Source organism: Bombina bombina, chromosome 1, assembly GCF_027579735.1.
Source record: "Bombina bombina isolate aBomBom1 chromosome 1, aBomBom1.pri, whole genome shotgun sequence".
Classification (NCBI taxonomy): domain Eukaryota; kingdom Metazoa; phylum Chordata; class Amphibia; order Anura; family Bombinatoridae; genus Bombina; species Bombina bombina.
This window is the reverse complement of record NC_069499.1, coordinates 1087410720-1087431970: the sequence shown is the minus strand read 5'-3', so window position 1 is coordinate 1087431970 and position 21251 is coordinate 1087410720. Positions and strand designations below refer to the sequence as shown.

General features: G+C 36.1%; 1 protein-coding gene across 8 annotated transcripts in view; it reads left to right on the top strand.

The window, feature by feature from the left end:
- The window catches only part of BCAS1 (brain enriched myelin associated protein 1), a 268834-nt gene that overhangs the window by 16191 nt on the left and 231392 nt on the right, over positions 1-21251 (top strand). For all 8 annotated transcript variants that reach the window (XM_053694190.1, XM_053694403.1, XM_053694261.1 and 5 more), the window contains exon 2: positions 14960-15041. In XM_053694190.1, the coding sequence (XP_053550165.1) occupies positions 14970-15041 (72 nt within the window). In that variant the 5' untranslated portion in view covers positions 14960-14969. The remainder of the gene's footprint in view (positions 1-14959; positions 15042-21251) is intronic.

The window sequence follows — 21251 nt, the reverse complement described above, 5'->3', positions numbered from 1 at the left end:
CATTAGAATATTATAAGTGACTGACAATTATATTGCAAAGCTTTATTTACATTTTCAGTTTTCATCCCTAAGGTATAAAGAAATAAAAGGTCCTACCTCGGTCCCTCCCAGTTTACTTTCTTCTTTTCCAAATACACATACACAACTATGACAAGGGCGTATCTTTCTGCATAGCACTTCAAGGAGTGGTGCTTTGTGACTAATGTGACAAAGAGATTGCTAATGCTAATTCTTTTTTATTCATAAAACCATAGGATTTGGAGGTTAGTTTGCTTGTCTATTGGCCTTTCCTACTGGTCTCTGTCACTTTTTCTGTAAAATCCAGATCATATTTCATCTTCAGCAATTTTTTATATTCGACTTATCTGCAATATATTCCAAATATTTTATAAGGGCATTCAAGTATTTTTTATACATACATAACAGAACATTAATAAACACTTTTGTATTTACAACATAAATGTTTTAGAGACTCTAAACTGTCATTTTTGTGAAAAGTTTTGCAGGGTTTTGCAAGACCATTGCAGTCCAGGAATACGCCAATTGAATATCCTCTTATAATGTAATCTGAAATAAACAGCAAGGAATGTCAAATTCACTTACAATTATGTTTGCTTTATGCTCACAGGTTTTATGATACCTTTTCTGATGCACACAATCTACATGAGCATCCAGCACGTGCATGACTGTCAGATAAGGATGCACACAGCAATCTGTGCAAACTTAGCAGGTTCAATGCACAAACAAGTTATTACATATTGCAGTACTGATTCCAAGGGATTTGACTTGCAATTTACTTGTGTTCAGTGCTGACATCTTTTATCTGTGGGAAAGCAGGAAGCAAATATGAGAGACCCCAAGGCACCAGGAATAAATGCAGACTTGACTGATGCAGAAGTAAATGTGTGTTCCTGGTATTAGCATGTTCCTTGTGGGTCTCTAATTATGCTCACCCTCCAGACATAAAGGTAGAGTATATTGGCAGAAGAAGCACAAGGTCCATGCTGTACCTTGCTAGTGGAATTTGTCAACATTACAAAATCCAATGGACTAGACATGAATTTTGTGCACCTATTTGGAGAAATGTTATGCTTTAATGTCAGTAGTAATACATTACATATAAACAAACAGCTTAAGTTAAAAATCCATGCTGTTAAACATTTCTTGCTGTGTGGGAGATAACGGTGTGACAATCTAAAGAGCATTCCTCTACACTTTATTTGGGTGATACATGAAGAAATCATCCCTCCCTGAACACTATGGCCTAGATTTGGAGTTTGGCGTTAGCTGTGAAAACCAGCGTTAGAGGCTCCTAACGCTGGTTTTAGGCTACCGCCGGTATTTGGAGTCACTCAAAATAGGGTCTAACGCTCACTTTTCAGCCGCGACTTTTCCATACCGCAGATCCCCTTACGTAAATTGCGTATCCTATCTTTTCAATGGGATTTTTCTAACTCCGGTATTTAGAGTCGTTTCTGAAGTGAGCGTTAGACATCTAACGACAAAACTCCAGCCGCAGGAAAAAAGTCAGTAGTTAAGAGCTTTCTGGGCTAACGCCGGTTTCTAAAGCTCTTAACTACTGTACTCTAAAGTACACTAACACCCATAAACTACCTATGTACCCCTAAACCGAGGTCCCCCCACATGGCCGACACTCTATTAAATTTTTTAACCCCTAATCTGCCGACCGCCATCTACGTTATCCTTATGTACCCCTAATCTGCTCCCCCTAACACCGCCGACCCCTGTATTATATTTATTAACCCCTAATCTGCCCCCCTCAACGTCGCCTCCATCTGCCTACACTTATTAACCCCTAATCTGCCGACCGCAAAGCGCCGCCACCTACGTTATCCTTATGTACCCCTAATCTGCTGCCCCTAACACCGCCGACCCCTATATTATATTTATTAACCCCTAATCTGCCCCCCACAACGTCGCCTCTACCTGCCTACACTTATTAACCCCTAATCTGCCGAGCGGACCTGAGCGCTACTATAATAAAGTTATTAACCCCTAATCCGCATCACTAACCCTATAATAAATAGTATTAACCCCTAATCTGCCCTCCCTAACATCGCCGACACCTAACTTCAATTATTAACCCCTAATCTGCCGACTGGAGCTCACCGCTACTCTAATAAATGTATTAACCCCTAAAGCTAAGTCTAACCCTAACACTAACACCCCCCTAAATTAAATATAATTTCCATCTAACGAAATTAATTAACTCTTATTAAATAAATTATTCCTATTTAAAGATAAATACTTACCTGTAAAATAAATCCTAATATAGCTACAATATAAATTATAATTATATTATAGCTATTTTAGGATTAATATTTATTTTACAGGTAACTTTGTATTTATTTTAACCAGGTACAATAGCTATTAAATAGTTAAGAACTATTTAATAGCTAAAATAGTTAAAATAATTACAAAATTACCTGTAAAATAAATCCTAACCTAAGTTACAATTAAACCTAACACTACACTATCAATAAATTAATTAAATAAACTACCTACAATTACCTACAATTAACCTAACACTACACTATCAATAAATTAATTAAATACAATTCCTACAAATAAATACAATTAAATAAACTAGCTAAAGTACAAAAAATAAAAAAGAACTAAGTTACAAAAAATAAAAAAATATTTACAAACATAAGAAAAATATTACAACAATTTTAAACTAATTACACCTACTCTAAGCCCCCTAATAAAACAACAAAGCCCCCCAAAATAAAAAATGCCCTACCCTATTCTAAATTACTAAAGTTAAAAGCTCTTTTACCTTACCAGCCCTGAACAGGGCCCTTTGCGGGGCATGCCCCAAGAAGTTCAGCTCTTTTGCCTGTAAAAAAAAACATACAATACCCCCCCCAACATTACAACCCACCACCCACATACCCCTAATCTAACCCAAACCCCCCTTAAATAAACCTAACACTAAGCCCCTGAAGATCATCCTACCTTGTCTTCACCATACCAGGTTCACCGATCCGTCCTGGCTCCAAAATCTTCATCCAACCCAAGCGGGGGTTGGCGATCCATCATCCGGTGGCTGAAGAGGTCCAGAAGAGGCTCCAAAGTCTTCATCCTATCTGGGAAGAAGAGGCGATCCGGACCGGCAACCATCTTGATCCAAGCGGCATCTTCTATCTTCATCCGATGACGACCGGCTCCATCCTGAAGACCTCCACCGCGGACCCATCTTCTTCCGGCGACGTCCAACTGAAGAATGATGGTTCCTTTAAGGGACGTCATCCAAGATGGCGTCCCTCGAATTCCGATTGGCTGATAGGATTCTATCAGCCAATCGGAATTAAGGTAGGAATATTCTGATTGGCTGATGGAATCAGCCAATCAGAATCAAGTTCAATCCGATTGGCTGATCCAATCAGCCAATCAGATTGAGCTCGCATTCTATTGGCTGATCGGAACAGGGCCCTGTTCAGGGCTGGTAAGGTAAAAGAGCTTTTAACTTTAGTAATTTAGAATAGGGTAGGGCATTTTTAATTTTGGGGGGCTTTGTTGTTTAATTAGGGGGCTTAGAGTAGGTGTAATTAGTTTAAAATTGTTGTAATATTTTTCTTATGTTTGTAAATATTTTTTTATTTTTTGTAACTTAGTTCTTTTTTATTTTTTGTACTTTAGCTAGTTTATTTAATTGTATTTATTTGTAGGAATTGTATTTAATTAATTTATTGATAGTGTAGTGTTAGGTTAATTGTAGGTAATTGTAGGTAGTTTATTTAATTAATTTATTGATAGTGTAGTGTTAGGTTTAATTGTAACTTAGGTTAGGATTTATTTTACAGGTAATTTTGTAATTATTTTAACTATTTTAGCTATTAAATAGTTCTTAACTATTTAATAGCTATTGTACCTGTTTAAAATAATTACAAAGTTGCCTGTAAAATAAATATTAATCCTAAAATAGCTACAATGTAATTATAATTTATATTGTAGCTATATTTTGGTTTATTTTACAGGTAAGTATTTAGCTTTAAATAGGAATAATTTATTTAATAAGAGTTAATTAATTTCGTTAGATTAAAATTATATTTAATTTAGGGGGGTCTTAGTGTTAGGGTTAGACTTAGCTTTAGGGGTTAATACATTTATTAGAATAGCGGTGAGCTCCGGTCGGCAGATTAGGGGTTAATAATTGAAGTTAGGTGTCGGCGATGTTAGGGAGGGCAGATTAGGGGTTAATACTATTTATTATAGGGTTAGTGAGGCGGATTAGGGGTTAATAACTTTATTATAATAGCTGTGCGGTCCGCTCGGCAGATTAGGGGTTAATAAGTGTAGGCAGGTGGAGGCGACGTTGAGGGGGGCAGATTAGGGGTTAATAAATATAATATAGGGGTCGGCGGTGTTATGGGCAGCAGATTAGGGGTACATATGGATAATGTAAGTAGCGGCGGTTTACGGAGCGGCAGATTAGGGGTTAAAAATAAAATGCAGGTGTCAGCGATAGTGGGGGCGGCAGATTATGGGTTAATAAGTGTAAGGTTAGGGTTTTTTAGACTCGGGGTACATGTTAGAGTGTTAGGTGCAGACGTAGGAAGTGTTTCCGCATAGCAAACAATGGGGCTGCGTTAGGAGCTGAACGCGGCTTTTTTGCAGGTGTTAGGTTTTTTTTCAGCTCAAACAGCCCCATTGTTTCCTATGGGGGAATCGTGCACGAGCACGTTTTTGAGGCTGGCCGCTTGCGTAAGCAACTCTGGTATTGAGAGTTGAAGTTGCGTTAAAAATGCTCTACGCTCCTTTTTTGGAGCCTAACGCAGCCTTTATGTGGACTCTCAATACCAGAGTTATTTTTATGGTGTGGCCAGAAAAAAGCCGGCGTTAGTTTTTCGGGTCGTTACCGACAAAACTCCAAATCTAGCCGTATGTAAGTGTATTATGCTGTGGAAAGCCAGGGAGTTCAAAATGTGCCTCCCCAAAACTGACTACACGAGGTATGATCCGTGTATGCTCATTAGTAAGTATGCCCATGCTTTAATGTCTTAATAAATGGCATATGCTGTTAAACACTGTCTTGCTGTAAGGGTGACATTGGTTAAACAATCAGATTCTTCTTTGTAGACATTAGAAACTGGGGTGGGAAATCTATGCACAAGTGCTCATGGTGACACTCATAACAAATTTACTACACCATAACTGCTTGGCTACAATTGTAGCACTTATTTTTCTTATATTATGGATTTAAAGTAATATTAATATTTATTTTATATGCCTATGCATTTAAAAATATAAACATGGGCAATTGAGAGATTTTGTTAAAGATTATCACCATTTTGTGCACACACTATCAAAAAGGCTCACCACCCCTGAAATATAATGTAGATATGCTTTATAGTTGAACAAACTTGTAGTAACCATTATGAATGACTCTGGCCTAAACCAATAGGTTGTTGACTTGTGCAGGTGGTAGCTGGACATTCTATTGCACTTAAGTGTCATGTATAAGTAATAATAAAAAAAAAAAGGTATGCACATAATCCAATAGATTCTAATGATCACTACTAACTTTTTATGAGGAAAAAACACAAAAAAAGGATATAGAGGACCAGATTACGAGGGGCGCACTCAGATACACACAAGCAAAAAGGGGTTTATCGCGGGTGCTTACGTGTTGGGATTAGTGTTCATATTACAAGTTGAAAGTAAACGCGAACGTGTTAACGCAATCATGATTTACACTAGATTACTATATCCTCAGAGCTTTGGTTAACTGTTTCATGAAACAAAAAAGTGTCACAAAACACATAAAAAATACATAAAAAGTACAGTTACACTCACAATAACAGTATCTAATAAAAAAGTATTTTAAAAATATTGCAGAAAAAAGTTATAAGGACTCAAAGATAAGAGGTTTCAGGCAAAGGACTTTAACAGAGATACATACATACATACACGTCTAAATATGTATCTGTATGTGTATATATATATATATATATATATATACATATTTATATATATTTACATACTGATCAGCCACAACATTAAAACCACCAGCCTAATATCGTGTAGGTCCCCTCGTGCTGCCAAAACAGCTCTGATGTTTTGAGGCATGGACTCCACAAGACTCTGAATGTATCCTGTGTTATCTGGCACCAAGACATTAGCAGCAGATCCTTTAACTCTAGCAAGTCGTGAGGTGGGGCCTGCTGGAATTGTATTTGATGTTCATGCACATCCCACAGATGCTCAATCGTATTGAGATCTGGGGAATTTGGAGGCCAATGCAACACCTTGAACTCTTTGTCATGTTCCTCAAACCATTCCTGAAAAATGTTTGCAGTGTGGCAGGGTGCATTATCCTGCTGAAAAAGGCCACTGCCATCAGGAAACACTATTGGCATGAAGGGGCGTACGTGGTCTGCAACAATCTCTAAGTAGATGGTACATGTCAAAGTAACATCCACATGAATGTCAGGACCCAAGGTTTCTCAGAAGATCATTGCCCAGAGCATAATACTGCCTCCGCCAGCTTGTTTTCTTCCCATTGTGAATCCTGCTGCCATCTCTACTCCAGGTAAATGACGCACATGCACCCGGCCATCCACCTGATGAAAACAGGATTCATCAGACCAGACAACTTTCTTTCATTGCTCCATGGTCCATTTCTGATGCTCACGTCCCCATTAAAGGAGCTTTTGTCGGTGGACAGGGGACATCATGTGCACTCTGAACTGCCTGCGACTACGCAGCCCCATACACAGCAAAATGTGATGCATTGTGTGCTCTGATGCCTTTCTATCATGGCCAGCATTCATTTTTTCAGCAATTTCAGCTACATAGCCTTCACACCCCATTGGCATCAATTAGCCTTTGGCGTCTATGACCATGACACCAGTTCACCAGTTGTCCTTCCTTGCACCACTTTTAGTAGGTACTAACCACTGCATACTGGGAACTCCCTACAAGACTTGCCGTTTTGGAGATGTTCTGACCCTGTCATCTAGTCATTACTATTTGGCCCTTGTCAAAGTCACTCAGATCTTTTCACTTGCCCATTTTTCCTGCTTCCAACATATGAAAATCAAGAACTGACAGGTGCCATTGTGAAGATATAATCAATGTTATTCACTTCACCTGTCTGTAGTTTTAATGTTGTGGCTGATCAGTGTATATGTTTATATGTGTGCACATATGTATTTATATATTTACATGTGTATATTTGCATTAACAGACATATATACACATTAGTGCATTGGAGAACTAAGTAGATGAAAACAAGAAAAAGCATATTTATGCAATATTTATTTTAATAAAGTGTTATACTGTGTTTTTACTGTAAATGTTTTACATTCCAATGTTCTGCACATAGCTGAATATGTTCTATGTATTTATAAATAGACATTCCTATATATATATATATATATATATATATATATACCTATAGGTAGATATATATTGTACGAAAATACCATCAGATATATGTATAAATATGTATTTATGAATAAATAGAACATATTCTGCTATGTGAAGAACATTGGAATGTGAAATATTAATAATTTCATGTCATGTTAGTGAACTTGAGAATATGAGATTGGGTTTGCACACGAGCAGGGTGGTTTTTTTTTTTTTTTTGCTCCATTGACTTCTATTCGGGAATATGTTAACGTGATCTCGATATTGCGTGCATTAGGTTAGCACATGAGCAAAAACTTTTTACTTTCAAATTGTAATACGAGTGCTACCCGACACGCGCAAAAAAGCTTACTTATAGCAGAATTAGTGCGGGATCGTGTAATACCGCACCACTTGTAATCTGGTCCATAATGGGATGCAGACAGACATATAATTAAAATAAGTATGAGATCAGAAAAAAAGATCCATCCAATTTAAGCTAACTAAGTACTTGGTTATTACTCACACTGTGGAGTTGATTTAAGCAACCATATTGAAAAGTTGGGGCATTGGTGGAGGTAAAACATTGACATAGCATAAAGGCGGCTAAATTACGTAGCAACCTACATCTATTACAGTCTATATTGACCTCTGCTTTGTATCCATGACAAGAAAGTACCTGGTAATAGGGTTTGATATTCCCCTTCATAACATATATTATTTTTACTGGCTTAAAGTGAAAGTGAATCCTAGTGTTGTACAAATGCTAGGATTGACTTTTAAAACAAATAAAGGGGACTTTAATTCATGAAGTATATGATACTTCATGTAGAAAGCTCCTTTATTTGTTTCAATCGGTCGCCATTTTTAGCTGCTACAGCAGCCCACGGCTAAAACTATTTTTTTGCTAAGAGGTGACATTTTCACCTCTTAGCCAATAGCCGTGCGGTAAATCTGGCTTAGCACCCATGGTGCTGCTGTAGCAGCTGAGAACAGCGATTGGTTGAAACAAATAAAGGAGCTTTCTGCATGAAGTATCTTATACTTCATGAATGAAAGTCCCCTTTATTTGTTTCAATAGTCAATCCTAGCGTTTGTACAATGCTAGAATTCACTTTAATGCCTTTTTGGAACCCTCATATAAAATGAGTATTTATTAGTTGTATTAAACCTGGTATAATAAAGCTAAAACAGAGGGCTAATATGCTGTCATGCAATAAAATACATAAATAAATCATTTATTTAATACAATATGTAAAAGTAAACACATATTGTATATACTGTATATATTATAAGGCAATTAAAGTAATGTATTAAATAGAGTCACAATGAATATTATGCGTTTCACAGAAAGCAACATTGAAATAAAATTCCAGTTCCTGAATTTTATATAAATTTGTCAAACCCTATCACATTCTATGGGGTAGATTTACCAATGCCTGTCCAACATGATACGCTGTATCGTATCATGTCCGACAAACATCACTGAATGCTGTCAGCATTTATCATTACACAAGCAGTTCACCAGAACTGCTTGTGCAATGCCGCCCCCTGCAGATTTGCGGCCAATCGGCGCTAGCAGGGGGTGTCAATCAGCCCGATCGTATAGGATCAGGCCGATAAAGATAAGTTATGGAGCAGCAGTCTTTAGATTCGGCCCTTGTTAAATCTACCCCCATATATTACTTTACTTTAAACAATAACAGGCCCATTTATCAAAGGGCTTGCGGACCTGATCCGACACTGCGGATCAGGTCCGCAAGACCTCGCTAAATGCGGAGAGCAATACGCTCTTCGCATTTAACATTGCACCAGCAGCTCACAAGAGCTGCTGGTGCAACTCCGCCCCCTGCTGACTCTCGGCCAATTGGCCGCCAGCAGGGGGGTGTCAATCAACCCGATCGTATTCGATCGGGTTGATTTCCCGCGATTCCTGTCCGCCTCATAACCAATCTAAATCAGAAACATAGCAGAGAACAAAACGACTCTTACTGGCCTTTCCTTTTGTAATCAACACCTGGTACTCTGGTAAAGCTGCAGCTCAAGCAGAAGTTTTTAGTGACCCTTGAATGGTACTTGGCTTTTTGCCAACCCATTTATATACAAACAATAGAAACTGTGAAAGCAAGGGAGCATGTCTGTATTTACTTCCATACAATTATGCTGGTGAATGTATATAAGGTTTAAATAGATATTATAAAGGGTCTGACAGATCCAGTGACAACGCTGATTTATTCTTGAATACAAATATTAATACACATAGCTTCATTTTTTTACTTAATTTCTGGCGGATTCAATCTTTGTAGCTCTGACATTTGTATGTACTTATTTCTCATCTCCATCTCTCATAGCTAAATTCCCCTTCATCTCAAAAGAAACATAAAAACATTACACAAACATGTAGATTTTTATTCTAGTAGCAGCTCAGTTTGCATATTTGCAGAGCTTCATCATAATATACCTGCAAGGTTTAGCCAACAGTAAGTTAGTTATAATCAGGTTGTCAGGTACCCTACTTGTAGCTCAGCATTCCTAATAGTGACCAGGCCTCAATAAACACTAACAATAGATAAACACATACATTTCCAAAGATAAAAAATATATTAATAACACCACAAAAAACAACACTATCCCTAAAAGGCCTTATTTTAAGTCCACCTTAACATTCATTTCCTTCCAGCCAACAGCAGCAGGTCCATCCTTATTATATTCCTCACTGACATCTAGACATTTTTGAAGTTTTCTCTAAAATGTACATAATTAGTGGTTTATTGGTCATGAGTAAAGTTTTTTTTTTTTTAAATGGGCAGTTATAACTCAGGGAGTATAGTCATGACATTTGTATCAGCTACACTGAGTTTTAGGTTACCTTGTAGCTGATGTAGAGTTTATACTAGGTCAACATAGCCATAGTGACACAAGGGCAACAAGCTATACATATTAGTGACAAGAAAATGATATTGTTATTATTGTTATAATTGGCTCCCAATTAAATACTATTAATAGCATTATTTTATTAAAAATGTTATTACATGAGTCCTGCTACATTTTTGTGCAGATAGATTTTTATCACATACAAATTGCACATTGTATTACCGGATTGTAATGGCATGGCCACCATTTTGCCTCATGCCTCCTTAACAAACTATCTTCATTCCCACAGTATTGCAATTACATGCATTGTCTAGGCTCATAACTTCTGTATTCACCTCATTTTAGTTATCATAAACTACTCAGATTTCTAAAATCCTTATCTTGATCACATTAGCTCTATCCTCGCTGGTCTTCTAAGCTTTTTCAGTTCCCACTGGAATCCATTATCAATGCTTCTATTAGAAAAATCTTCCCTGCATACCACTTCTCATCCCTCCCATGACAATTTTTTTTATCTAAAAGTACAAAGCCCAAATACAACTGCACCTGTATAAATCTTCCTTCTATATCTCTGCAAATGACCCCATAACCTTATTTCCACAAGAACTAGGTGCCTCTTGAACTGCACCTTTCTACTCGCTCTAAGACTCTCTGATTCTCAAAACTTTCAAAGATGCATGCAGATAACATATTTCTTTGGAATGTGAGGGCTAAATGTTTGCAACAATAGCTCCCACCACAATTTGCATTGGTTAGTTTGATAATCCACATTGCTTTAAGTGTATTCATTTCAAGGAACTTTAGACAATGGATTAGATTAGATTAGATTAGATTCGTTTTATTGTCATTGTACAAAGTAGGAAAACAGAGACAACGAAATTATATTTGAAAATCTAACCAATCCTATACACAGATAGCACTATAATGGTAAAAACTAATAAATAGCAAAAAATTCAAGTGACTGTTGCAGAAAATTTCTATACCACAAAAGTAAGTACAATGCAAGTGTAATAAAGTGCAAGTGCAAAAGAAAATCAGTTCCATACAAAAAAAGTATATATATGTGTAAAAAAAATATAATAAAAAATTAGTCATCTTGCACACATATGTGTACATTTGCATTATATATGTGATGTGAATCATGAGTGTTTTATATGAATCATATGTGTATTTATATAATATATGTGTTATGTGAATATAAAGTGAGGTGAAAAAGAACCATTAACAGGATAATCAATAAATTAAATTAAAACCATTAATTTAGCACTTTCTTCAATATAATAAAAAGATCTAATCATCAGAAGGATAAAAAATTAAAAAATTAAAAAAGGCTATGAGCATAAGAGAGATTTTTAAAAGTTATTATTTAGCAGAGTAATGGCTCTTGGGAAAAAACTATTCCGTAATCTAGCAGTTTTTCCTTTTAAGCTTCTATAACGTCTCCCAGATGGTAAAAGGGCAAATAGTCTGTTGCTAACATGGAAGGGATCATGAATAATTCGATAGGCCTTTAAAAGACTACGTCTGCTTTGAAGATCTTCAATGGTAGGTAACTGAGCACCTATGATATACTGGGCGGTTTTAACAACCCGTTGCAGAGCTTTGCGATCAGAATTAGTACAGTTTCCATACCATACTGTAATACAGTTGGTGAGAATACTCTCAATAGTACAGCGATAAAAATTAATTAAAATCTGAGTAGATAAATTAACTTTTTTCAGTGTTCTTAAAAAATAGAGACGTTGTTGTGCTTTTTTCACTAAAGTTGAGGTGTTCAAAGACCAAGTCAAATCCTCAGAGATGTGTGTGCCCAGAAACTTGAAACTTGGTACACGTTTAACCTCAGTTCCATTTATATGAATGGGCAATTGTAGACATCGATTTGATTTCCTAAAATAAATAATAATTTCTTTAGTTTTTTTAGTGTTTAGGTCCAGTTTGTTCTCAGCACACCAAATAGCCAGTTGCCTTATTTCTTCTCTATAAGCTGATTCATCGTTGTTACTGATCTGGCCTATCACAGTGGTGTCATCAGCAAACTTGATAATACTATTGGATACATACTTAGGCAAACAGTCATGGGTAAAAATAGAATATAGCAGTGGACTCAATACACACCCTTGTGGAACACCAGTATTAAGGGTCAGAGTAGATGAGGTGTGATAACCAATTTTTACCAATTGCGGTCTGTTTGTCAAGAAGTCCAGAATCCAGTTGCATAATAAAGTATTTATGCCAAGATCATGGAGTTTGGCAACCAGCTTAATAGGAACAACTGTGTTAAATGCCGAACTAAAATCAATAAACAACATTCTAACATAGGTGTTATTGTGATCTAAGTGAGTGAGGGCAAAATGCAGAGCTGACGAGATAGCATCTTCTGTTGACCTATTTTGGCGATACGCATATTGGTTAGGATCCAATGCAGGTGGTAGGCAAGTTTTAAGATAGGCCATGACCAGCCTCTCGAAACATTTCATAAAGGCTGAAGTGAGTGCAATGGGGTGAAAGTCATTAAGACAGGCTGCTGTTGATTGTTTAGGCACAGGAATGATGGTGGTTTCCTTAAAGCATGTAGGAACAGTTGTTTGAGCCAGAGACAAATTAAAAATATCAGTAATTACTGTAGCCAATACTCCAGCACAGGATCTTAACACATGTCCAGGAATATCATCAGGACCGGCCGCTTTATATACATCCACCTTGGAGAGGATCCGATACACTTCAGCAACGGAAAAACTCAGGGGTAGTTCATCTGGTGGATGCATAAGTTTAGTAATTGATTCTTTGTTTTCACGGTCAAATCGGGCATAGAAATAGTTAAGTTCGTCTGGAAAGGAAGCATCATTAATTATGGGGACTGTGCTTGTGGGTTTTATAGTCAGTAATGTACTGTATACCTTGCCACATTCTTCTGGAGTCAGAGTTGTTATTAAAGTGCTCTTCTATGCGTGTTTTCAAGTCAAATTTAGCTCTTTTTATTCCTTTCTTTAAATTGGATCGTGCTAAACTATAAGCCTCAGCATTACCAGTTCTAAATGCAATGTTACGGGCTTGCAATAAGAGGCGAACCTCTTTGTTCATCCAAGGTTTTTGGTTAGGAAAGGTTTTGATCCTCTTATAGGTGGTTTCCTTGCTGATACAATGACGAATATGATCTAGAACAGATGATGCATACAAGTCTAGATCAACTTGAGAGTCACTCTTGTCTCTTACAGCAAATGTAGTCCAGTCAGTAGATTGAAACTGTGCTTGGAGTTTTTGAGTCGCATCCTCCGGCCAAACTTAAACTATTCTTACAGAAGATTTTTCACTTTTAATTAGTGGAGAATACCTGGGGTATAAAAAAAGTGCAAGGTGATCAGATTTGCCCAAATGTGGAAGAGGTAGTGCTTTATAAGCATCAACAATGTTTGTATAAACATGATCTAATATTTTATTCTCTCTTGTAGCACAGGTAACATTTTGATGAAATTTCGGTAACACAGTTTTTAAATTTGCATGATTAAAATCTCCTGCTATAATGTAGGCTCCATCTGGTTGAGCAATTTGTTGCTCAACCAGATGGAGGACAATCCCAGCTATTAGTAGCTGTTATAACTAGTGAGAAGCATATATCAATTCAATTGTTGCTAAAATTGAACATTTTTCAGCTGTTGCCAGATTTATTTCATAGCAGTTCATTTTTTGAGAGCGCATAGGACGTAGCTAATAGTGTATGAGGGTTCCAAAACCTCTTTATATATATATATATTCCCTTTGGTGTTATATTTTAATTTCAAGTTAGGGGCAGCAGGTGCAGTGGCACTGGGGCCCATGTGCTCGAGGGGGCCCATATCAGTGAGACTATACATACGCATGTGCAGAAAGTGTACTTTCCTAATAGAGGGACGCATTTTATTAGTACAGGTTCCATCTACTATCTATCTATCATCAAAATCAAATTACAGAACATCATGTATATTATTATTGCTTATTACTGAATTACCTTTTGTGGTCCCAACATTTTTTTGCACCAGAGCCCTCTGCTGAGTAGGTCCGCAACTGATTCAATTGATACTGAATTTGTTTGTTATTAATCTGACTGTAACAACACAGCATCTTCACTACGATATGATAATTAAAATAAAGTGAACTAACAATATATAGACAACATTATACTATATACATAGTAAAAGTCTTGGAAGACATAATGCTTAAAGAAAGATATCGTCAAGATGTTTTAATCTTTTGACTTATAGCCCCATATATGATGCCATCAACTGAAAGTTATCACACCCCAGGGTATCTAAATAACCTGGCTAATAGGCAATTCTTTATAGTCATATAAAACCCACAATTTTCTTTCATGATTCAGATTGAGCATCTAGTTTTAAATAATTTTCCAATTTCCTTCTGTTATCAAACTAACTTTATTATCTTGGTATCCTTTTTGAATGAGCAGCAAATGCACTACTAGGAGCTAGCTGAACACATTTGGTGAGCCAATTACAAGAAGGATACACAGAGATGGAAGTAAATCAGATATTAGAAGTAAATTGAAATGTTGTTTAAAATTACATGCTCTATCTGAGTCATGAAGTTTAACTTTGACTATATTGTCCCTTTAAACATATGACCTCATTAATACTAATCAATACAAGTAGGAAACACTGGAATGTTGAATCCCCATGGTTATTATCCTCATGGCAGCAACTCTTTCTTTTCACAGATAAGTCATCATGGGCAATGAAATGAGCACCATGGAAGTACCTGAAGAACAAGATGAAAATATTGATGAAAGTGACCCTGAGGTATGTGCTTCAGAATGATGAGTTACTTCTTATTATCTATCATTTTTATATACACAGTTATGGGAAAGGATCCATAACAAACAGTGCGGCCGTGAATCTAATGCACATAGTTTTTGTTCTGTCCTAGCAGTTGGGAAATCTGCTGCCATTTTAGCTTATATTTGCCTCATATATTTCTGCCATCTGGATGCATGGATAGGTTATTGCATCTCTACTACACAACCAGAGACTGGTCATTTGTCAGAAAATGATTAAATAAAACATTTGAAGAGCATAGAAGACATTTCACAAATTAGAACTTACCTCTTGTGAAGTACTTACTTAATGAAGTGTTCTATTATAAGAGTCATTTAAGAGACATTTAAGTTTCCAGTGTTAACATCAATGTAATGTTGGTCTTAAAACAGCAATATTTATCATCAAGCCTCAATGGCAAAAAAAATGTATACTAATACCGAGAGTTTAATTTCTAATCAAATCTTAATATGAATGGGAATTCCCAATTAAACTTACCCAATAAATAAAATATGTTATTATATGATAAATTCACTGTGCATTAGAACTCCAGAGGTTATATAGCCAGCTGTGCTTAATGGGTGGGTTTCCGGTTAAAATGATAATTGAATTTACAGAGCAGTCTGACGCTCTGCAAGATGCACAGGCAGAAGGAACATTGGCCATCTTGATTAAGGGACGCTATGGGAAAACACTACAGATCATGTCTTCTTTTGTCAGCCATTTTTTTCTACTGAACATGTGCAAACTAAGACAATTTTTTAAGATATATATTATTTTTCTACCTGCATACCAAAATTAATAAAAGTTTAGTGCGGTTTGTTTTGTCATAGATTAGGTTATTTAGTTTCCTATCTCCTAATCCTGAAAATAAATTTGTTTCAAAGCTTAAATTGGAAGTCAATCCTAGCTTTTGTGAACTGCTAGGATTGACCATTGGAACAAATAAAGGGGACTTTCATTCATGAAGTATAAAATACTTCATGCTGAAAGCTCCTTTATTTGTTTCAAGCGTTCGCCGTTCTGAGCTGCTCAGGCAGCCCATGGCAGAACGCTGTTTTGCTAAGAGGTGACGTTTCCACCTCTTAGCAAATAGCGTGTGGAAAATCTAGCTCCCAAGGGTGCCAAGCCGGATTTCCTGCACGGCTATTGGCTAAGAGGTGAAAACATCACCTCTAGCAAAACAACGTTCTGCCGTGGGCTGTCTTAGCAGCTCAGAATGGCAAACACTTGAAACAAGTAAAGGAGCTTTCATCATGAAGTATTTTATACTTCATCAATAAAAGTCACCTTTGTTTGTTTCAATGGTCAATCCTAGCGTTTCACAAACGCTAGGATTGATTTTCACTTTAATAACTACAAAAATACTTAACCACAAAATAAATAAATAAATAAACAAAACTGCAAAATGTCAAAGTAATAAATTCACTCAATCCAAAATTACAATCACTTGGAAAATACAGTTTAACATTCCCAGTATGTGGGTAGGAGCCTTTTTACATTTGAACCTAAACTGAATTGGCATATGCTCCTGCCATTATTTTAAATAAAACAAATGGAAAATGATTTTATATTTTTAACTTTCATAAAAATTTTGCCAAATAGTTTCTTTTTTTTCTTTAAAAAAGCACAAGAGAACCTCCAGTAACAATAACGGGTTACAAAATCAGACTAAATTACATCTGTAAAACTACAAACTATCAACTGCAAAATCCAAATTTCAGCCAAATGTATTATTCTTATATAAACTAAAACATTTAAATATATGCTATCATACAGCCATATCTATGTGTGTTTGTGTGTTAATATATAGATGAATGTGAGGTGTGCACATGCATGAGTGAGTGTCTGTGTGCATAGATGTTTGGGTGTGCACGTGTATGTGTGCGCACTGCGAACTTGCATGCACATGTGTGCGAGTAGGTGTGTGCATATGTGTGTGAGTGTGTATGTGTATATGCATATATGTGTATGCTTGTGTGCATGTGGAAAATATTGACTCTGTTGCATTATACAGTTTATATGAATCAAGTACTGAGAATTAAAACACAGAACAAATGAAACTCCATCCCTAAATAGCAAATAATCAAAACTGGTTAATCAAGTTTTATATAATTTACCACAGCTTTAAACTAACAATTCTTTTTACTGAATGTGACAAACATCTAGGAGAAAGTGTTATTATTGTGTACCTATTGTTATCAAACTATTTTACAATGTCATATAGACATTAAGAATAGCTGCCTACAGCCAAATTCCACCTTACAAAGGAGTTATACTGCAATGCCTGCACACTGTGAATTTGGACATTTTATAATGCAAGTGACTCACAGGGCAAGCAAGCTATTTGCCAAGTCATATGTATATGCATATAGTCTATAAAATACTGTATAACAGTAATAATAGCTAGCTATTATCCAACCTTTTGCAACAATGTTGTTTCCAAACTACTGTGCTGGACACTTCAGGTTATGAACATAGGGATCTCAGACAGTGAACATAGCTTCTAAATCTTAAATATCTCACATATTGTGAAATGGATAACTGCTCAGAAAATTAAAAAATAAATGAGTGAAATGACAAAGCAATTTAAGTGATGGAACTTATGTAAATGTATCTAAATTGAAACTTCTCCCTTATATAGTAAAATATTACATTTATCTGAAATCAACTTTTCAAGTAAAGACCCAGGGGCTGATTTAACAATGTGCGCTATAGCGGATCATGTCCGCCCAACATCGATAAATGCTGACAGCATACGCTGTCAGCATTTATCATTGCACAAGCATTCGGCTGCTAGCAGGGGGTGTCAATCATCCCGAATGTATCCGACCAGGATGATAGCTATCCACCACCTCAGAGGTGGCAGATGAGTTAAGCAGCAGTGGACCGCTGCTTCTTAACTTTTGTTTCCAATGAGCCTGAAGGCTCACACGAAAACGGCTGCATTCGCAACTTAATAATTCGCCCCCTCAGAGTACACGTGTATACACATACTTGTGCTCTAATCCTAATTTTCTAAATTCAATTACAGGTAAAACAGGCAAATAAATAATGAAAGTACATCATACAGTTGTTTTTACTGTGCATATATAAACATTGAGAGATTTAACAGTGGAAGCAAATAATATAGAAGAGGTTGCTGGGGGTCTAGTTGAGGGATCATACAGAGTTCCCTTATGTAGGGCTAGGTCATCTGCAGCTTGTAGCTTTTGGGAAATAACTCAGTACAGAATTTTATTTATTTTTGAATGCACGCATTGGGCTTCAGAGCATTGGGCTTTGGAAGTTAAGAAGCAGTGGTCATAAGACCGCTGCTCCTTAACTTGTACGCCACCTTTTAGGTGGCGGACTGAAATCATCCCGATACAATCAGGATGACTGACGGCCCCTGCTAGCGGCTGATTGGTAAACAGCATACGCTGTCGGCATTTAGCTACATTGTGCTTTGTTCTCTTTATACTCATTTTTGAAAGCTAAACCTAGGTAGGCTGATATGCTAATTTCTAAGCCCTTGAAGGCCGCCCCTTTTCTCAATGCATTTGACAGTTTTTCACAGCCAGGGGGTGTTAGCTCATGTGTACCATATAGATAACATTGTGCTAACACCTGTAAAGTTACTTATGAGAGGGCACTAATTGGCTAAAATGCAAGCCTGTCAAAAGAACTGAAATAACGGGTCAGTCTGCAAAAGTTTAAATACAAAGTAACCACAGAGGTAAAAAGTATATTAATATATATGTGTTGGTTGTGCAAAACTGGGGAATGGGTAATAAAGGGATTACCTATATTTTTAAACAATAACAATTCTGGAGTAGACTGTCCCTTTAATTAAACAGGTCATAATGTAGAACTATTATCAGTGAAAATAAATCATGGTGATAAAACCCTACAGAATATAAGCAATAGTGAAAAAGATTACAATTAAAAATGGGGAAGCATAAAAAACGTGAATCACTTTAAATTATATAAAATAAAAATGACAAAGAAAAAGAACAGAACAATGATTTTGGGTACACAAGCTATTTAGTACTAATGGGCTCATTTAACAGGACACCTTATTTAATTTGTTTTTTTTTCCTTTATTGTTTAAAAAGATAGATACCACCTCTACTACCCATTCCACAGCTTTGCATAGCCATCATTGTTATATTAATATACTGTATAACCTCTAAGTTTGCCTGTTTCTAAGCCCCTGCAGGCTGCCTCTTATCTCAGTGTTTTTCTTTTAGCTTTTTATAATCTTGCACTATGTCCAAGCAGTGCTTGTCCATGTGTGCCATATAGATAACATTGCCCTCACTCCTGTGGAGAATGACAATGGGCTCATAAGAAGCAGCACTAATTGGCTAAAATGCTAAATTGTAAAATGCTAAAATAAATAAATAAAAAGTATTGAGATAAGGGGGCAGTCTGCAAGGGTTTAGATAGAGGTAATCATAGAGGTAAAAATGATATTAATATAACCATGTTGGCTGTGCAAAACTGGGGAATAGGTAATAAAAGGATTATCTATATTTTTAAATAATAACAATTTTCAAATATTCTGTCCCTTTAAATGAATTAAAAATGTAAATCCAACGAAGGCATATTTTAAATGATGTATTTCAAGTATGTGAAAATCTTTAAAGTGTATACAGTTGAGCAAAATATTCTCTGATAGTATGCAGAAGTTAAAGAGATAAAAAACCCAAAACCCAATTTTTTTTCTGTCATTATTCAGATAGAGCAAGCAATTTTAAGCAACATTGTTATTTACTCCTATTATCAATTTTTCTTTATTCTCTTGGTATCTTTATTTGAAATAGCAGAAATGTAAACTTAGGACCCAGCCCATATTTTGTTCAACACCGTGGGTAGCGCTTGCTGATTGTTTGCTACATTTGGGCCGGCTCCTAAGAAAAAAATTGGGTTTCATATCCCTTTAAATATGAAGTGCTGACATTTTTGACATATAAATATACAACTCAATACATACAAGAAATAAAGTTACATAAATATCCCCTATAGGTGTAAAAAAAAAACTGTTATAGATTAGAAAGAAATAGTATTTATTATTATTATTATTAATAATAATAATAATATTATTATTTAAAAAAAATATAAACAAAGCTTTTAAAAAAGGTAATTGTATTAGCCAACAATTAAAGGGACAGTCTACACTAGACATTTTTTTGTTTTAAAAGATAGATAATCCCTTTATTACCCATTCCCCAGTTTTACATAACCAACACAGTTATATTAATATTATTATTATTAGTTATTTGTAGAGCGCCTACAGGCTAATATACTTTTTACCTCTGTGATTACCTTGTATCTAAACATCTTCTAACAACCCCCTGATCACATGACTTTATATTTATTACCTATTGACTAGCATTGTATTCAATTAGTGCAGTGTCTGCTACATCCCACAAGGATTAGCACAATTTCATCTATATGGCTCACATGAACTAGCGCCAATATGCAGATGTTCCCAGCTTCCGCTGCTCAATGTAATCTGCCCGTGCTTATCCCTCAAACTAGCACAAATAACCCGATAGAAACAGACACACCTCCCGCAGCTCCCTGCTTCAGGTGTGTTATATTCAAAGCTCAAAGTTCATAGGAAGGCAGATACATACAAAAATTAGGTTGATAATTGGTATTAGGTAGCTGTGTGCAACCTGTCAGCAAAGTGCTGTGAGACATCCAAGAAAAAACTTTCCTCGTGACCAAGTCGTTTCTACTGAAACATAACTTTTATTAAAAGTATAAAGTAAAATTCACGGACCTGGAACTTGTTAAAGAAGTACTGTGTACTGGTTTTAAATACCTCTGATCCCCATGATGCGTCCCCAGACGCGTTTTGCCGTAGCTTTATCGCTGGTCTGACTAAAAATTACAGTTTTTAAATATCGCTCCGATGACGTGATCTCAGCCCGAAAACCGGAAGTTATGTTTCAGCGATATTTCTATCAATTAGAAAAAGAAGCAAGAAATAGCAGTTGTTTTTTAGAAAAACTAACTAATATACAGGTAGTTTATGAGTTGTGGGTTCTTCTTTTAACACAGAAAAAATGGTCATTTCAATGTTAAAACAGCACCACAGCCATTACAAGTCTTGTCGGTATAGCTGTACCCCAAGCCTTTCAGTCTGTAACGCAACGTCAGCCCCGCACTCGTAAAAATTACGTTTTTTCATGGGACTATTAA